Source organism: Elephantulus edwardii, unplaced genomic scaffold (genome assembly GCF_000299155.1).
Source record: "Elephantulus edwardii isolate Elephantulus edwardi_28Jun2011 unplaced genomic scaffold, EleEdw1.0 scaffold00063, whole genome shotgun sequence".
Classification (NCBI taxonomy): domain Eukaryota; kingdom Metazoa; phylum Chordata; class Mammalia; order Macroscelidea; family Macroscelididae; genus Elephantulus; species Elephantulus edwardii.
In genome coordinates this window covers 6007239-6026088 of record NW_006399813.1, presented here as the reverse complement: position 1 = coordinate 6026088, position 18850 = coordinate 6007239, and the positions used below count along the sequence as shown (strand labels likewise).

Genomic DNA, 18850 nt, shown 5'->3' with positions numbered 1-18850 from the left:
CAGCTCCTTTTCTCCTGGATTTCTAATTGCCAGAGGAACTGATGCTTTTGAGCTGTGGTGCTGGAGAAGAGTATTGGTACAATGGACTTCTAAGAAAACAAACACTTCCGCCCTGGAGAGGGTGAAACCAGACTGCCCCTCGGAGGCTAGGATTGTGAGGCTCCGTATCACTTACCTTGGGTATGTTACCAGGAGCGTCAGGACATCATGTGTCTAAGGGTAGAGGGATAGTGCATGGGAGGAAGACCCTGGTTAAGATGGACTAATGACCGGGGCAATGGGGGGAGGGTGTGTCAGAGACAGTGAGATTAGCTCAGGATAGGGCAGGGTTCAGAGCTACTATTGTACATAGGGTCACTATGAGTTGTGGTTGACTCAAAGGCACACACAATTCTTTTCCCCCCTAGGGAGCCCTGGTAGCCCAATATTTTTTTAAAAACTTTATTTTTTGTGTGTGTACTGTCAAATGAGACCTGACTGGTACAGGAGGAGATTGTCCCTCCTTCTTCAGCAGAGGATCTGGTGGATTCAAACCGTGCACCTCTGGGATTGCAGTGCAGCTTCTTACCACTAGGCCACCAGAGCTCCCTTCCTGGTAGCCTAATCTTAAAGAGTTTCACAGCTAACCCAATGGTGACACCCCTCTGGCTGCTTGACTCCAACACCTGCTCCACTGTAGAAAGATGAGCAATCATCTCCCATGCAATTTACAGCCTCAGAAAACCCACTGGAGGGTCAGTTATGAGTCAGTTCCCACATCCAAAGCAGTGAGTTCCCATTTTGGGTGTTGGGTTTTGTGTTGTTGTTTTTTAAATTCTTGTTGCCATCTACTTGTTCTTCTCAAATTTAAGGAATAAGAATATAATGCAATAATAATTCTTAAATTTGTTTTCTGTTATACCATCTCTCTAAACCTCCAGATCCATACACCTAAGTATCTGCTTGATTTTTTCACTCAAACGTCTGATAAATAGCACAGCTTTATCAGGACAAGCAGAAGTCTAGACTTCCCACACTCCCTTTCCTCATGATGGTGTTTCTTGACCAACACAGGCACCATCTCAGCACCCTGCTTTGCTTTCAGACTACCACTTAGTTTTTGTTTTGGTCCCTTTAGAGTACAGCCTGACTAGAAGGAAAGTGCCACCTACCCACTTCACTGCCCTAAGGCGGTTTCTCTCATGGAGAGGTCTCATGCCTGCTGGGGCACACAAGGCAGCAAAGCTTCCAACTCTTGAGTGAAAGAAAACCTCATATAGCTATGTGAATCGACAGCTCGACAGCACATAGCAACAACCACCACCACCATCTATAGTTATACATTTAGCTTAAAACTCACTACCTTGGGTCGATTCCCATTCACAGTGATCCTGTAGGACCGAGAACAGTCCTACAGGGTTTCCAAGCCTATAAATCTTTATGGAAATGTCTTTCTCCTGTACAATGATGGCTGGTGGATTCAAATCATGGACCTGTGATTAAAAACCAAATGCACTATCATTTTCGAGGCTCACGGGTACAATTTTGTTTGCGTCTGGATGGAACGGCTCGCATTTTGAGCGCACCACACTCATTGCTAACTCATCACTGGCTGGGAGACACCGTGGTGCAGACAGACAGATCATGTGCTTGCGGGAGAGGTTGGGGGTGACGACTCCTGTTGGCTCGCTGGGGGAGCCGCCCCACTGCCTGCTCCTGAAAACTCCGCCACTGAAGGCCCTTTGGAGCGTGGTTCTACCCTGACACACATGGGGCCATTAGGAGTTGCAATCGACTCCAAGTTAACGGGTTAGGTTCTTTTGTTTTTCTTCATTGCCACTATAGTTTCCACCAAGTCATCTCATTTATTCGCTGTGGCATCAGATCAGACTCATAGCTTCCTTCCAGTAGGTTCAGCTTGAGCTCCTACATCACCAGAACTCCTTATTGAGTTGGAAGATTAACTATTGTCTGTTGGACTTTCCCCCCCTGGTCATTAGTTTGCATCAAATTGGATGAGATGAATTACTATTGTTAGGTGCCACTGAGTCTGTTCTCATTCCTATCAACTCTACAGAAGACAAGGAACCAGAGAGTAAACAGGACCCCTCCACCCCCACCCCACTGACCCGAACAACAGCCTGCCTTTGCCTTACGGTTCCTGAAAAGGCTTTTTGATCTTTTGCTCACAGCATAACTGGGTGCATCTCACAGCTCCTGGGGTGTTCCCTGTCATTCCCATTGTCCTTGTCCTCTCCACTCGAGCAGCAGGGACTCACATATATCCAGTGTGGCTGAAGAGCCTCAGCTTACCAAAGGCCAAGGGCCTGGCAAGCGGCGCTCCGCCCTGGAGATGGAGCTATAATCACTAACACAGGGAGAAGAAACGGCAGGACAAAGGGCTTGAGACGCTGGGTCAATGACACACATCACAGAGCTGGCACACAGAAGCAGAGGATAGAAAGGGTCTAATCTAAGTCTAGAAGCTGTACTGTAATTCCGAAGGCGTGTGGTTTGAGGCCACCAGCTGCTCCACGGGAGAAGGATGGGCAGTCTCTTCCCATTCAGTTAACCGACTCTGAAAACCTGCCGCAGGGTCAGCTATGGGTCGGTTCCGACTCTATGGTACACAACAACAACAGTCTGGGCCTAGTGGTAGGCTACCTTGCATTAACCACTACCAACTGCGGTGGGCACTCCCTTAGATGGGATACCTCTTCAGAAGTCTGTGCTATTAGAATTAAGTCTACAAACTAAGTGTGGGTCCCAGGGAGCTCTGGGAAGCATTTTGTCATCCCTGAACTTAGGTTCTGCTGGAATAAATGGGAGAGAGAGAGAGGCATCTCCTGTACGCACCCTGCAGCCCTCACTGAGTGTCTGAACAATTCCATACCAACAGCACAGGCACACTGGTCAGCTCGTCTCCCAGAGGCAGGGGGCTGCTGAGGACAGAACGATTCGGGGCTTTGGTTGCAGAGGGAATAAAATCTTCAGTCACTCTTGGTTGTAGCTGGCAAAGATTCACATGCACTTCTGAGCCTCCTGTGCTTCAAGCAGAGAGTCTGACTTGGGACAGAATGAGAAAAGCCCTCATTGAAAACAGGAAGGATGGAATCTAGGAGGGAAATGGTTCTCATGGCAACACACTGCCCAATGGGGAGCTGGGAGGCTTCCCACAAACCCTGCCCGCTTCCACGCAAAGGCTAAGCAGAAATGCTGGGGGAGAAGTCACTTTCGAAAAGCAACTCTGTTTTGGAGGCGGGAGAGAGAAGGTGGTTGGCTCCTGAAGTCACCTCATCTCTCCGTCTGTCGTTAGGCAGGGTTCCGTGAGAGGAGACGAATCACAGTCTCTCCCGGGCAGCTGGACTCCTGGCTCAGAGATTTTAGGGAGTGGGCAAGGGATATGAACTGCAGCATCGAAACCTAAAAATGTATTTTATTTTGAAGTTGTGCTTTGGATTTTCCCCAATCCAACATCTGTTGAGTGACAGTCTTAGGTTCATACAAAGCATCACCAAGCATACATACAATATTCCAGTTATCAACACTATTTTAAAGAATATACCATTTTACACAAACGTGACATACAAGTCAGACGCCACAACATTGCAATTCCCTGGAAGATCAGGTTTCTCTTCTGAACATGAAGTACATATGCACCAGCCCTCCCAGCGGTTGGTTCCTCTCGCTGCAGGCATCTTTCTCCTCCTTGAGGTGAAACCTGAGGAGGCCGGCTGAGACAAGCATTTCTAGGCTGTTGGCTGCAAACTCCTCAGTTTTCCATGCTGGGATGCAGATCGCCCCCACCCCACTTCTCTCCCCCAAAGACTGACCCTGCAGAGTTCATACTGGGAAGGGGGGGGGGGGTCTGTGCCACGAGGGCGGAGCAGGCTCTGATGCATCACGCTGGGCAGACTGAGGAAATCTGGTCTCCCGAGGCCCTGGGTGGCCAGCTCCATTTGGCTTTCTCAGTCTAAAACCACAGTGTGCAACCTCAATTCCAGTTGATTGCCATGAGCTCTGCCGAGAAAGAAGGACTCTCCCTAGGGGCCCCCACTTGTCCTGACATGACTATCTCAGAGGTGTCAAGAGCACCAGAGATGAGGAAGACAGCTCTGCTTCCCAAGCGGAGGGGGCACTGAGACGTGGTTTAAGAGGTGCCCACTCATTCGTGGTTCAGTTTGCGATGCAGATCGGCCGACGGACTCTGACCAAGGGGACGGGAAAACACAAGTCAGGCATGAGGATGAAGCAGAAATAAGGTAGGAAGCAAAGGGACAGGTCCAAGACGCTGACTTTAGGAAGGCTTTGCCTTTACTCTCAGAGCCAGGCCAGGGTGAGCAAGGGCACCAAATGGATCAGCTGGATTCAGAGGAATGTAAAGTGAAGGATCAGGTTGCATTTTTGGCCAAGGAACCAGATCCTGGGCTTTGAAAGTGCCCTGTTGGTCCAGGATCGGTGTGAGCACAGATGACAGAGCAGGACAGGCCACTCAAGGGAGCAGCTACAAACCCACAAATTCCAAGGTCTTGGGTTGTCTCTTACAGGCTGACTCAGTACAGGTAGTGATGAGTTTTCCCTTCAAGCTCTTGGGATTGTTCTCTGGGGTTCCAGAAAACCCTTCTAATTAGGATTGCCCTAAAAAAAAAAAAAAAGAAAGAAAAAAAGTGTTTTCCCTTCATACAGAAAGGAAAATTGACCACCTTCCACAGATAAAACAACCAACTTCAAAATGTTGGTCCACAAAGGATCTATGTCAAAGAGAAGATAAGTCAGATTTCTCTCCCTAATGGTAACCCATCATCTCTCCTGAAGAATAAGAAAGAATAGTGCTTCAAAGTGAAGCTTTAAAACCAGAAAACGCTGTGGCACATGCTTCATCTTTAACTCCAGTGGCTGTCTGAGACTCGTGCCCTGAGACCCTGGAGGTAAATGTACCCGGTCCTGGTGTTCCTGCACAGCACGATGTTGGAGGCCAGGGGACTTGGAGGTTAGATTAGAGCAAAGAAGGGTATCATTTTTGCTTTTAGGAAGAGACTCAGAACAAGACTAGAGAAAGATTAAAATACATAGTAACAAATATTTTATTTACTTCATTTAGAGTCTGGCCTTAGGAAGACATCCAGCTGCAAAGTCCAAACTCCTTTAGTGGTTCTTGTTTGGACCGGGTTAGTGTTTTTCTTCAATCAAACAGGAGCTCTCAAAACTACCACTGGCCACCGAAGAGAGACCTTGTTTGTTTTTTTTTTATATGGAACGCTTCACGAATTTGCGTGTCATCCTTGTGCAGGGGCCATGCTAATCTTCTCTGTATCGTTCCAATTTTTTTTTTTTTAGTATATGTGCTGCCGAAGCGAGCACGAAGAGAGACCTTGTATAATAACCAAACTAAGGGGTAAATTTAGTCCACAAGTTCTCATTGGGGGCAATTTTGGGGTTAGCAAGGCTGATTTTTTTAAAAATATGTATAAATAGAGGAGAATGAATTTTACGGTTTAAGTGCCTAAAAAAGTAGGAAGGAGGAGGACCTATTTTTTACCTTTTTGAAATCTGCCATAAATAACTGAACCCTCAAAACTCCATACCCTTAGAGGAACTGGCTGTAAAACTGTCTTATCCAGGTAAATGTTTCAAATGGAAAATGATCCATCAGAGACAAAGACAGGAACCCAGGAAATGTCTATACATTCAGAAAGAAAGGGTAGAAGTGCCTTCATACGATCGGGTTGTACTTCCAGTGGTGGAAGAGAGTAAAAGCAAACACCAATGACCAAGTCACAGGAAGAAAGAATGTTCAGAGAGAAAGCCCCCAGCCCCAAAACAATTAATTCCAGGATCGAGTCCCATCCTGCTTAACTTCATAAAGGTGGAGAGATTTCCAAGACTAGGTTCTTGGGCCCAGACAGAACAAGGATTTTAACGGAAACAGGGTCCCCAGGTGGCAGCTGTGTGAACTGCCACAATAACTTACAAAGAGGCTGGTCTAAGACCAGGAGAGGCTACACATGCCAGAGACTAAAAAACCTACAAGTATTGTGTCTGTGTGTGCGCGCACACGTGTAAAACAAAGAATGGACTATATATGATTCTCTATAATCAGTACCCCAAAACAGGATGCCACTGTTGGATGCTGACAGCCAAGAGATGCCCTGTGGCTTGGGAGGACTGAGACTTGAGCCCACCTCTTGATGGCTTGCCTCGCCAAATTTCACAGTGACCTGATAATGAAAAAAACCCTATCTCTGGCTAACCTAAGAATGGCATGTACTGTAACTGACTGGATTACCACGACTGGAGGAAGCAGAGGGCAGTGGGAGAGGGAAGGAAGGGCCTTAACAAGGGCATCATTCTCAAGGTTCTGGGAGTCGGGAAGGCTAATTCCTGCAAGAACAACTTAAACTCTAATGTTCAACTGAAGTCCCCAAGCTAGTTAAATAGGAAGATTTTTAATAACAGTCTTCAGTCTCTATAGTCCCCTTGTCTAGAACACTTAAATTATATCGATCAGACAGTACAGGACTTGTCAGTAGACTGTGGGGAAGCGGATGAATTGACAGCGGGACTGGTGGTGTTTGTCTTGGGGAAGACGGCGGGCTTGGGTCGGGTGGCCGGCGGTTTGACTGGGGCAGCTGCCTTGACAGACTTGACGGGCCGGAAGGCGCAGGCGATGTCCCCAGCGGTGCTGGCGCTGCGCTGGAAGGCGGGCTCAGGGTCCTTGAGGAGCTGGGTGTGCAGGGGGCTGGAGGGCTCTGAGGTGGGGGCCACCACCGGGGAGGTTTTGAGGGGCTCCAAGGTGTCCAGAACCACGTCAGGGGTGTGCTTGACGTTGCTCTGGCGTTCCAGCTCCCGCAGCTCGTTCAGGGCAGAGTTCATGGTGGCCTCGATATCCTGCAACACAGGGAGGAGGCGGCAGTGAGTCCAGCATGCGTCATGTCCCGAAGGACCCTGTTTTGATAACCTACGCCAAATCAAGAAGAAACCAACTGCAGGGAGTTGCCCAGATAATTCAGTTAGTTGGTCCACGTCCTCGAAGCTATTAAATGCTTTCACTGTGGGAAGTAGTGGGGGAGGCAGAGAATGATTTTGTAAATCACTACCCACCTTGAGAGGGAATGGAGAGCATTACGGAAAGTGAATTAACTCAGTTCCGTAAGGACAAATACTGTACGAGACCATTATTGTAGGAATAGGTAACTAGTAAAACATGTATGAGGGTCTAAGGGTGGGGCGGTGGGAGCACAATCTGATGGGTGGAGGAGGAGTGAGTTAAGGAAATGGGAAAGATCCAGTGTGAAAACCAATGTATATGGAATTTGTAAGTAAACCAGAATAAAATAAAAAGTTAAAAAAAAAAATACCACTGTCACTGTGTGCTCTCGAGGTGATCCTGATTCATGGTGACACAATGGGTGACCTTCATGGGACACAGCAGACCTGCCCCACAGTCTCCTAGACTGCATTCTTTATAGGAGCAGATTGCCAAGTCCTCCCCCATAGAGCGGCTTTGCGGGTTTGAACTGCTGACCTTTCATTTATAAACTGATCATACTAAGCACTGTGCTACCAGGGTTCCTTTGAAAGCATAATAGAGATTCTTTTGTAAATGAGCCTGCAGGCTGTAGAGATACATACTGAGATATTAACGGACAACGTGGCAGTGGGAGGGGAGCGGTAGAAGGGGGGGCACTCATGTAGTGAGAGTGGTTTTGGGGTTGGGCAATGAATCCATGGGTACTCATTAACTTAGCCTCTTTACTTTTATATAATTGTAATAAATATCTATAGATTTTGAAAAGCTGTAGAGATGAAGTATGATTTTTTTTCTTCTTTGGGGCTTGAAGGTCAAAGGTCAGGGAGATCCCTCTTCCTCAAGGGTTGAGGGAAGGTCCAAGCATCTCCTCTCTAAAGGTCATCAGGATGGCCCCACTCCCACCTCCTCAAGGTCCAGCTTGATGATGCCCATTTCCTTCTTCCTTCTCCACGAGAAGAGGGGATCACCTAGTGACCAGAAGGGGGAGCCAGAGTCCACACAGGTGACAATCGCGCTGCTCAAATCACAGTGCAACACTCCAGCTTTCAGGAAGCAGCAGTCCCAGAGAACCAAAGAACCTTTGTACGCAAGCCAACTCTTCTCAGGGGGACCTCCCAGCTCTCTCCCTCCCTCCCTCTCCCCACAAATGTGTGCTTGGCACCCCTACATCACACCAGATATTTTTCTCTTCTCTTGGAATTCGGCTCATGTTTAAAGATTGTATGCTCCAAAGTTAAGGATTCTTTGTCTTACAGAGTGAGACACACATTCTGCTGGCAATGATTCAAACTCACTCGTCTCCACAACGTGCTCAAACCTTACGAATGCTCAGGAGGAACTCCCTCCCGCCCCTAGTCCCATTCTGCAGCTCAAGCCTGTCCCAGCCAACGCTATGAGCACCTGGCCAGAGGGGGAGCTGGGAGGATTCCCAAGGTGCGTGAGGCAGACTGCAGCCAAGAGCTTAAGTAGAGGCACAGAAAGAGAAGGGTAGCAAAGCAAGACATCTCTGGCCCAGGGCTTAATCCTGTGCTTGCCAGGAACACCTCCCTTAAGCAGAGCACCACAATTAAGCCAAGAGACCATACCCAGACTCTGTCATCCCCTGGAAGGAGGGGTGAAGAGAATCTCAACACAGTTGAGACATGTGGACTGCAGAGAGCCCTTCATTCCTACCTGGTCTAATGAAAATTATAGAGTTGGGAGAGACGTCGGAATGAACTGCTTGGAGTGGCCCCGGTAGTCGGATTTTTAGAGATGGGGTTGGATCTCTAATAGTTCATGGAAAACAGAGAGTTGTCAGTGAGGTGCACAGATGGGCAGAAGAGCCTGAAATTGGGGTGCTCATCTCTACTCCAAGGGAGGGCTGGACAGGAACCCCTTCTGCTCCGTAAACCCCAGTGGTTAGAGTATGTCTGGGCCTTCAAGACCAGGAGTGGCTTATTCATTGATCTCCTAACTCATCAGAAGCCCAGACACCAGTCGTGGGAAGTGGGGTGACGAGGATGAAAATACCAGAATATGGCCAGAACTCCACCTAAGCTTCAACCTCCAGCCAACAACACTAATGTTCCTCAGGAACTTGGGTTACCAAGATCTGAAAGGACTCTATCAAAGTAGTGTATTTATTAATCAACAGATTAATTTGGCTGAAGGGAAAGCCAATATAGAAGGTGGGTTTGATTAGCCACTGTAATTGATTACATAAATATATTTTAACTGGTCTCATGAAATGAAATGTTTATGAATGATTGAACAAAACTGCAGTATGATTGGTAAATATTCACTCAAAAAAAAGTGACTATAAATTTTTTTTTAAAAAAACCTCAAAAATAAACTGGCTTTAAAAATTATTAACAGGCTAACAAACAGCCATTGTATGAGCAAGGACCCTGACGTCCTGTATTCCATCATCAGGTTCTTTAGGAAAAGAATATACAAATTCCTGGGCAAGCAGTCTTTTTCAGTCTCCATTTACAATGTACAAAGATCCGTTCTACTCGAGTTCTGTGACAAGGGATGGGCTGCACTCAGTGTAGACGCATGCTAGGTCCCGGAGCCCTCAGTTACCTGTGCAATGACCTCCGGGTCCATGGGCCGATGGTTGTTGAAGCTTTTTGACCTTCCCGCCGTCACCGTCTTCCGGATCTGCGGACTGTCCAGCCGATTCTTCAGGGATGAGTGGCGGCTGATGGAGTTGAGGCTCCCGTGCCCACTGACTGAGCACTTATCTGATCCTTCTTTGGGGAGACTCTGGCTCATGATGGGCTGGGAGGATGGGCGGCAGCTGGCCCCCACCCCCGGGGAGGAGTCGGTAAGGGAACTGCTCAGCCCGTGGCCGTCGCTCCGAAATGTTTTCCGGATGCTCCCAGATTCCGGCCGCTTCCTTTGCCTTCAATCACAAACAGAAAGGGCAGTGTGGTCAGGGAACATTGGCTCTGAGGAGCAAGGGTGAGCGAGGGGGCAGTGGTTGGCACCCAGGGATTTCTGGAAGGAGAGGGACACAGCACACTCTCCTCAGCTCACCTTCCCGTGGTTTCTCCATCTCTGAGTCCCCCTGCCGCCCCCAAGCTGACCAGGCAGAGGAGGAACGGATACTTACTTGGTGGTTGTGCGTTTTGACTTCTCAAGATGTAAGATGCTGTCAGGAAAAAATCTAAATGACCGTTTAATGGGAGACTCATGGAAAGGCCCTTTCGTTGCCTGCTTTGCATAGAAACCGCAGGTCCCAGGCATAAGGGGGAGCTTACCACCACCAGAAGGTAGAGGGCTGATGGGAAGGGGCACGGACCGTTCCAAACGTTAACATGTCCCTTGGTCCAACTACAATGAGACTGAATCACTTGGGTTCTGGAGAGCAGCTCATATTGCTTATTCTGCTAATGTGGAATGGAATATTTTTAGAAGAGTCAGTACCATGGAGTTAGGGCCAAGTTTGTGCATTTTCTTGGGATGAAAATACATCTTCACGCCAAGCCATCTAGCACTGGGCTAAACCCTGGCTCTGGGTCACTGTATTGGATCTCTCAAGGCTCTTCTGTGGAATGGTTTGGATCTTCCAGGGTGTTGGGGGGACTTGGGCTCTAGTTGTATGGGTGTTGCCTGCTGCTGAATAATTTCACTTTCTGTTGGCATTAGATTTTAAAAGACCTAATGTAAGAAGAGGGAGCTCTGGTGGCCCAGTGGCAAGACGCTGTGCTGCAATCCCAAAAGCACGCAGTTCAAATCCACTATCTGCTCCTCGGGAGAAGGATGCGCAAACGTCTCCTTTGTGATTAACTGCCTCTGAAAACCCACTAGAGGGTCAGCTCTGGGTCGATTCCAACTCAGTGGTACGCAACAGTGTAAGAAGCAGTGGAACTTCTATTTCAGGGTGGTAGGTGGGCAGCTCTGATTTTGTGTCTATTAAGGGAGATTTGGGCAGAGTTGAAGATGGATGGAAAAACCAAAGGATCAGGAGCAGGGTTGTTTTCTGACTGTCCTCACCCTGCTCATGGGTGAGGTCTCCTGCACCTTTCCAGGCCTGGGTCCTGACCCAGAGGAGCGACTCCGTAAATATTCCTTCTGAGTTTTAGCTACAGAATGGTGTGGCTCTTCAAGGGGGAAGGGGGAATTGGCTGCTTGTCGTACGTGTGTTGCCTGCTGCTGAAAAATGCCATTTTCGGTTGTCATCAGATTTTTATAGAGAACTGACGTCCTCAGAGTCCTATAACCACCCCTCCTCTTCAGCGTTTCTCAAGACCACTAACTCGAACCTCTGACAGAGCCAACTACACTTTCCTCTGCTCTTTCAGAGCATCGATGGCATCTGTCCATAGACAGGATATTGGTCTTGCCAGATAATGAACTCTTGAGGCTACGCACCATGTCATGTTCATCTCTGAATGATTAGCACCGGTGCTTGGCATACAATAGGTGCTCAATAAATGTGTGGAACCTAAAGGGAATGGAATGTCGTATCCTAATAACTTGTTGCTTGACCTGCTTTTTCTGCTCAAGGATGGTAGACACACAAAAGCTAAAAGTGCTGAGAAGGCATGTTTGTGGAGTGGCTGCTTTGGGTCAGGCCCTGAGGACAGAAAGAGAAGGAAAACGTCTTTTTTTAAGGAGGTCTCAGTCAGCTGGGAAATCTAAATTTGGGGGTATAGACGCTTTTACACAGCTACTGATGACACTTTGTGAATACCAACTGAGGGTCCCTAAATCAGCCCTGGGGAGCTCAGGGGTCTCAGAAAGGCTTGCCCTAGATCCTATCTTTGGCCTGATTCTTAAGGAAGAGGAGGAGTTGACCAGGGGAGGTGTCACCACGTGTGGAGGCCCAGAGATGATAGAGAACAGAGCCTCCGAGAAGCCACAGGCGCATATGGGGGGCAAGTGGTGAGGTAGAAAGGCAGGCTCACTCCAAAGACACCTTGCCAGGGTCTGAAGAGGTAAAGGAGGCTTATCTTCCAAGAACCCCGTCACCGGCAAGCAGATGCCACCAAGCAAGGAGTTCACAGGAAGTGCTTTTGGTTTTCCACCGGATGTTTCTCTTCGGATGATTTCATCCACAGCTTTCTCTGACTCCCTTGTACAAATGGCATCAACGAAGTGATGGCTTAAAAATATGTACCTAACTAATTAACAGACTCACCCTCCACAAATTCTGCCTTGGTTTACTGTTAATTACAGGTTCCCAATCTTGTGATTATAGGGATATAATTAACGGGGGGAAATGTGATTAGGCCACATACACTTTACTAGCTCACGCTTCCAGCAGGGCATGTATGCTGGAGGAAAAGTAATAAAACCTTCAGTCTTTCTTTTTTTTTTCCTTTTTACTGGCTTGACTTAAGTTATAACTACACTGAGTTAAGTGAGCTGAATAAGCAACTTTACGCACTTGAGGGTGAAAAGGGATGGAAAACAGCCACGTGCCCCAACCACACCCCCTTCCACCGCCAGGGTGGAAAAAAGCCAAGAGATTCGGGCGACCTGGTGCAGTTTAAAAACAACAAGCATCTTTTATTCTCCTTCCAGTTTCAGTGTCCAGAGGCTACGGTTAACAGGTTTTCAATGTGCAAATCGTTTCATTCCTCCCAAGCCAGAGGGGAATAAACACTGTACATCATCTCCAATCCATATTCATCAGGAGCGGCCTGGGGCTTGTCATCCCGCTGGCAGTGGGCCAAGAGTTCAGGGTCTGGCAGAAAGAGGTCGGCAGGCTTTGGGACTTGGTGTCTGGCCCCTTGAGATGAGATTAGTTCTCCAAGAACCTGAGCGTCTGTCTCTAGGGGAGGCAGCAGCACACAGCCATGGACTCCCTCGAGACAGCCAGATCGGGTGTGGGCGGAGTGAAAACCCCAGGGTGTTGCTAAAAGCCACAATGAAAGCTGGAGGTCAGAGTCAAGAGCCTGCTGGACAGGAGTAGGGATTTGCAAAGGGACTGGACAGGGCACAAAAACACATAGGACTGAAGCAATAGGAAAAAAAAAAATTCTACCACTGTGAAAGGGTAGAATAAAGGGAGCTAGGGGTCAGGGGCTGAGTAGAGAGCTCTGGAGAAAGCATTCCTTGGGGCATAGCGTCTCCTCCAGTTGTGGGCGCAGGACAAGGGAGAAACAGACACACAGTATCAAAATAAGCCCATCTGGGGTACAGTGCAGTGGGAGAAAGATGTGGTAGTCTTGTAAAAATATGTAAAGATGCACAGCTTTGGAAGCCCTATGGGGCAGTTCTTCTCTGACCTGCAGGGGCGCTATGAGACGGAGCCGAACGGACAGCAGGGGGCTGGGTTTTTTGTGGCCTGAGGTGACAGTTGCTTGGAGACAAACAAAACCTTGGCTCTTTGGACAGATGAGAGGCAAGGGGGACATCAGAGATGACTGAAGTCAGAACTGGAAAAGAGGAAGCGCCTCTGAGGAACAGTGTGAAATGGAATTGCACCACACGACCAAAGCTTTGGCCAAAGTTTCAGCCCGGAGGTTGCCCGGAAGACCTGAGCTGACAGACACCATAGCGACAGAGAAGAGCACCCTTCTACACAGCATGATGGCAGCTAGCTGCAGACCTGGGCCTGCGAGGGGGGCCCAGGAGGCCCCTCAGGCCTGTCCGCTGGTGGTAGCAGTGCACACATAGACCGTTAGGCTGGGAGCCGGCGCCAAGTGCAGCACAGATATGGAAGGGCGTTAGGCCAGAGGGTGAGGCGGGGTGTGGCAAGTCATTCAGGGAGCAGAAAATGAAAAGCAGCGCTTACTTGTTGATGTTTGCAAGATAAATATCGGCTACATGACCCCCACTGGGACAGCTGGCCCCCGCTCTGGCTGTCACCTTTTCTTCAGGTGGCTCAGAAATGACCTCAATCTCAGACTTGGGGCTGGACCTCTCCACGACACCGTCCTCGCTGGGGGAGAAGGGGTAGGCAGGCAGGGAAGAGGGGAAAACAACAACAACAACACAAAAAGCAGTGTTAAATCGGCAAGATGGCCCCCCGATACACACACACACAAACACACATATAACGCGTGACCCCACACGGCTCTGAGGCAGCACCCACACCTGGCTGGGCTGGCTCTGCGAGCAGAGAGGCAGGGACCCTAAGGGCCTTCAGAGGGCTGTTTAAATAAAAATAAATAATCCAGCTGGGCATTGCAGGCTTCTCAACTCCTCGGGAAAGCTTGGCTTGCGGGGGGTGGGGGCATGACTGGATTTGAGGCCCTCTGCCTGTTACCCCACGCTGCTTTCCCGGGGCAGCCGTGCTGGGACCCCCTCCTAGAGCAGGAGGCGGCAAGTCCAGGCTGCAGATTATCTGCTGAAGTGCTGAGCACTGGTGGGTAAGGACAGTCAGCTCTATGGTGGCTCTGGACACCGTCACACGGTCGTAGTGCATGGGGCCTGGCTCAGAGCTTCCAGTGTCTCTCCACTGTGCTCACAGCCCCTCTGGCTACTGATGACAAAGAAAGCCCCTTCTCCCCCACAATGCATCTTCTCTCGGTCCCGCAGTGAAGTCATAACGCTAAATTTGGGAGGGTCCACGCATAGCTGGCCACCAGGACTGCGATGTTATCAACAGAGGGAGGAAGATTTCCCTGCAGAACGAACGAGCCGGGGAGAGGCTGCTGGGAGGGTGCAGACTCATTCAGGATATCAACCTTTAAAAAATAATATTAAGGGAAGAACTAAAAACACTGACAGCATGGTATTCAAGGGGAGGGGTTCGGGGGTGGAGGTAGGGAGGCAGTCTTGGCTTGGGCATCAGGGGAAGAGCCTTTCGGTCTGTTTCCCGAATGCGGGATGAAAACTCTCTGGGACTTGCTCAGGCTCTCCCTCCCAGGCAGGCCTTCCCTCCTCTCTCTCATCTTTCCCCGAATCAACCTCATCTGCGTTCAGTTAACCAAATTGGGTCATTTCCACCAGGCTGCTTAAGCTAGATTTCTCCTGGAAATGTAGCTCATTACTTTCATTTGCGAGTGGAAAAGAACCAGCAGGGGCACAAATGGTGCGGGTAGGCATGGCTTTTTTTTAAAATGTTTTCCCTGAGCTGATCTTTCCAGAAAGGGGATGTAGGTAGTCAAATAATACTGTGCGTAGCACGCATCAGGTGTGAACGCAGATGAGTGCAGGCTGGCAGGTTTGTAAAATAAATGGGTCAGGGAGCGGTCTGCAGGGAGAAGATGGAGAGAGTAAAACAATTCTCCTCAGGGTCGGGAGATGTTTGAGAAACAGTGGAACCTCAGGATCTCCTTAGCCGCCCCCTGCAGGCTGGTCTCCCATATCCTTCTAAGTTCTAGGAATGAGGTCTCACTCCTACAGGGCAGCCAGTGATCCCTAAAGGCGTCAAGAGCCCAACGTACGTGTCTTGGACCACGATGTACTGATGGGGGATGAGTCCGTCAATGCCATTGTGCCGGCCTTCCCACCAGTCGTCAGAAGCCCGTGTATACAGCAGCAAGGACGCCCCCTTCTTGAAGGACAGCTCTCGGGCCGTCCGGCCCACGTAGTCAAACTTGGCAATGGCCTCAATGGGCTCACACTCTGTGAGGGGTGGGAGAGAAGGAAATGTGTTGTTAGGACCCAGGACCTTGAGAAAATTGGGTGAAAAAGCCCAGTTAGAGGAACTCACAGTGGTGGACTGATGGCCTCGTGGGAAAAATAAGCCACAGAGAGTCTATAAGGCAGGTAATTCCCACAAAGACGGTGCCACTGTTCCTGCCTCCACCTGGAACGTCCTCCCTCTCATTGGCCTGATGAAACACATCAAGACTCAGTTCAAATCCAATTTACTTTCACAGCATTTTCTTTGGTGTTTCCATGGCTCCTTGTACCTACCCTGTCACCACACTTATCGTACATGCTGAGGCATTCTTTCTTTTCTGATTGTAAAACACCTCTTGACTACAGAAAACACATCAGGATTTAAATAATTCATGTGTCCACTCCTTAGTAGAACGCCAATCTTTATAAACAGGAAACAACTTACCTCATCAACTTTTCAAAGTGCCCAATACAGAAAGATATCTTGCTACCAGTATATGGAAAAAACAGGCACGTAAGTGATTTGAAAATGAAAATGTGATGCATTTTTACTTTTTGTGTGTACTTCTGACTTTGTCAATAAAATGAAGATAACAAGAGTGCCTGTCTCAAGATACTATTATGAGAAAAGTCAATTAATTACAATTTGTAAAGTGCTTGGAACATTGCCTGGTCCACGGTTAAGTGTTTGGTAAATGCCATTCATTGTCCTTATTATTATCATTATCTCTTCTAGGTGGGGGCAGGAAACAGGGTGAAAGGCAGACTCAGAGAGACCTGGTCTCCAGGATGTTGTCCATGATAAAAATAAGGAGTTTCTTTGACTAACATTAGTAAGATGGCCAGTGTGTAAAAAGCAGCTCACTGAACACGCTGTTCACGTGCATTTGTCCAAAGGACTTTCTAGGTAGTACAGAGAGGCTGCTTAAAAACAAAACAAGAGCTTATAGGGAGCTCTGGTGGCCTAGTGGCAAGAAGTTGCACTGCAATCCCAGAGGCACACAGTTCAAATCCACCAGATGCTCTGCTGGAGGAGGGACAATCTCCTGTACCAGTCAGATACAATTTGATGGTACATATACACAAAATAATAAAATAAAAAACAAAACAAAACAAAAAACCAAAACAAGAGCGTGTCCAGATAGACTTGGTTGGTGGGTCTCCTCTCTGAATTAGCAGGGCTAAGACATCACCACAGAGGCAGAGAAGTCGGGGTTGTGGGGGAACCTCAGCTTTTGAGGCCTGGCTAAATATTACAATCTCAGTTCCGTTCAACCCTGAGTCTATGACTTGACCTGTCTGAATTTTATCTTAACTATAAAATAGAGACTCTTATCTGTTAGAATAGAATTAAGGGACATAAACTTTCTAGCAATACTGGGCACACTACTGGGCCCCAACTAAATACTCATTTTCCAAGTTCATATGCTTCCTCTTCTACAGTGGCAAATGATCAGACTGATCCTTCTCAACATCAGGACTAAAATAAGCAGTTCTGTTTTGTTTTTCACTCCCTCCCCTCCTTTAAAAGTTGGCTTGAAGTTCCAGAATTCACAGCAAGGTAGAGAATGCGCCACAGACTATGCCATTTTGTTCTGGTGCCCAGAAAATTCTGAGGCCCCTTGTCAGCTGCTGAGATTTTCAGAGCCCAAGTGATCCAGGAATGGAGGTGGGATCGGTTGGAAAGAGGAAAAAATATGCTGGCTGGACAGACCCTAATAAATCATGGGCACAGTGGAGGCCCTGCGAGGACAGCTGGGCATTCCGCCTTTTGATGCACACCGGCCAGGCTGCTCAGCTCTCCTATGCCTGTACTTTGGGAAGGGTCACATTTTCCAGTGGGCAGGCATGAAAGCATGTGCTTTCTGCATCCTGATTCCTGCTCTCCCTAGCTGGCTTCTGTGAGATGCTTGGCACTCAGCTTCTTTATTCCCCAGGCTGTTTTTCAAATGAACCTTCTTGGCTTTAGTCATCAGACCCTACCTGGAAGGAGTCTGGGCTGTGACAAGGTACTGGGCACTATGCAAGTCTCAGACTAGACAAGAAGCTGGGAGGGGGATGAGTGGCAGGAAGTTGGAGCAAGAAGGCTGAAGAACTACCAGAGGTCTAGTTCTTCAACCACAGCTTAATACAGAGTCTATTCTCAAACTATCTGAGAAGGTAAGCTGCCTTTCCAAGGAAGAGAAGGAATGAAGGCGAGGGGCTGTTGAGTTTTCTGTATGTGCTTAGGGCCCATTGCCACTTTGTCTGATTCACCCAGGTGGCCCCACTTTCCAGAGAGCAGGGTCATACCGTCATCGCTCATGTGGTGCTCTGTGGTCACATCCTGGGTTGAGTCTTCAGCCGAGGTAGTCTCCCCATGAGGACTATCACTGTAATACAAGAAGAGTGACCAGGAGGTCAGTCTTATGTTTACACACCTCTTGTCTTCCCCCTCACACAGCTCCTTTGGAACAGTGGACTCGATCTTGGGCTATCAATACCGTAACTGCACACAATAAACAAACACTCATAAGGCAATAGAAGGCTCACAAGTTCTGTAGGCTACTTCTAGGATAAAGACTTACTTCTGACTATTTGGGATTTAGACCAAGTAAAGTACCTTTGAACTTACACAGTAAATTCTTTTGAAAATACGGAACAACTCAACTCCTCAAGAGCTGGCCATCTATGCTAATTATGCAGGCCTTCTGGTTTTCCAGGAGGGAAGGTGTGGGAAGGAAATACTGAATTTCAGCATCAGATGCAACTGAATCCCAAAGTCACCTCTGGGCCTGGATAACAGTGTGACCCTGGGCAATTACTCAGCCTCTATAAGCTGCAACTGTCTAATCTGTAATTTGAGGATAGCCACCTACATATCTCACAGAGTTATGTGTGGGAGCAATGAAATAATTCAGTAAAGAGTCTGGCCCAGGAAGGTTTCTAAGCAAATGGTACTTCCTTTCTTCCTTGAGTTGCTTGATGCCTCATGCCTACTCTGTGGTTTAGCTGGTCTACTAGTGAGAAAACGGGTGGTGAATCAGAGGGCAGTGTGGAAACAGGATGTTGCTGTTGCCGTTGTTAGGTGCCGCTGAGGTGACTTTGACTCATAGCAACCCTATGAACAACAGATCAGAGCCCTGCCCTATCTCACACCATCCTCATAATCTCTGAAGTTCACCCTGGGTGCTCCTCAAGAGGCAAAGACGGTGAAACAGCACCTCACATGTTTTGGACATGTTGTCAGGAGGGGCCAGCTCTTGGAAATAAAGCCATTGTGCTGGGGAAGGTGGAGGGGGCAGTGAAGGAGAGAAAGACTCTACTTGAGAGATTGAAATAGTCACTATA

The 18850-nt window shown here is 48.3% G+C and overlaps 1 protein-coding gene across 3 annotated transcripts in view; it reads right to left on the bottom strand.

The window, feature by feature from the left end:
• Nucleotides 1-5340: 5340 nt before the first annotated feature.
• Nucleotides 5341-18850, bottom strand: part of SRGAP2 (SLIT-ROBO Rho GTPase activating protein 2) — a 306462-nt gene continuing 292952 nt past the window's right edge. For 2 of the 3 annotated variants that reach the window (XM_006887926.1, XM_006887927.1), the window contains exons 18-22: nt 17813-17892; nt 15340-15520; nt 13743-13889; nt 9578-9899; nt 5341-6867 (exon numbers count right to left, since the gene is read on the bottom strand). In XM_006887926.1, the coding sequence (XP_006887988.1) occupies nt 6484-6867; nt 9578-9899; nt 13743-13889; nt 15340-15520; nt 17813-17892 (1114 nt within the window). In that variant the 3' untranslated portion in view covers nt 5341-6483. Of the gene's footprint in view, nt 6868-9577; nt 9900-13742; nt 13890-14096; nt 14638-15339; nt 15521-17812; nt 17893-18850 lie in introns of those variants that run through there. The other variant, XM_006887928.1, reaches the window with a different exon arrangement.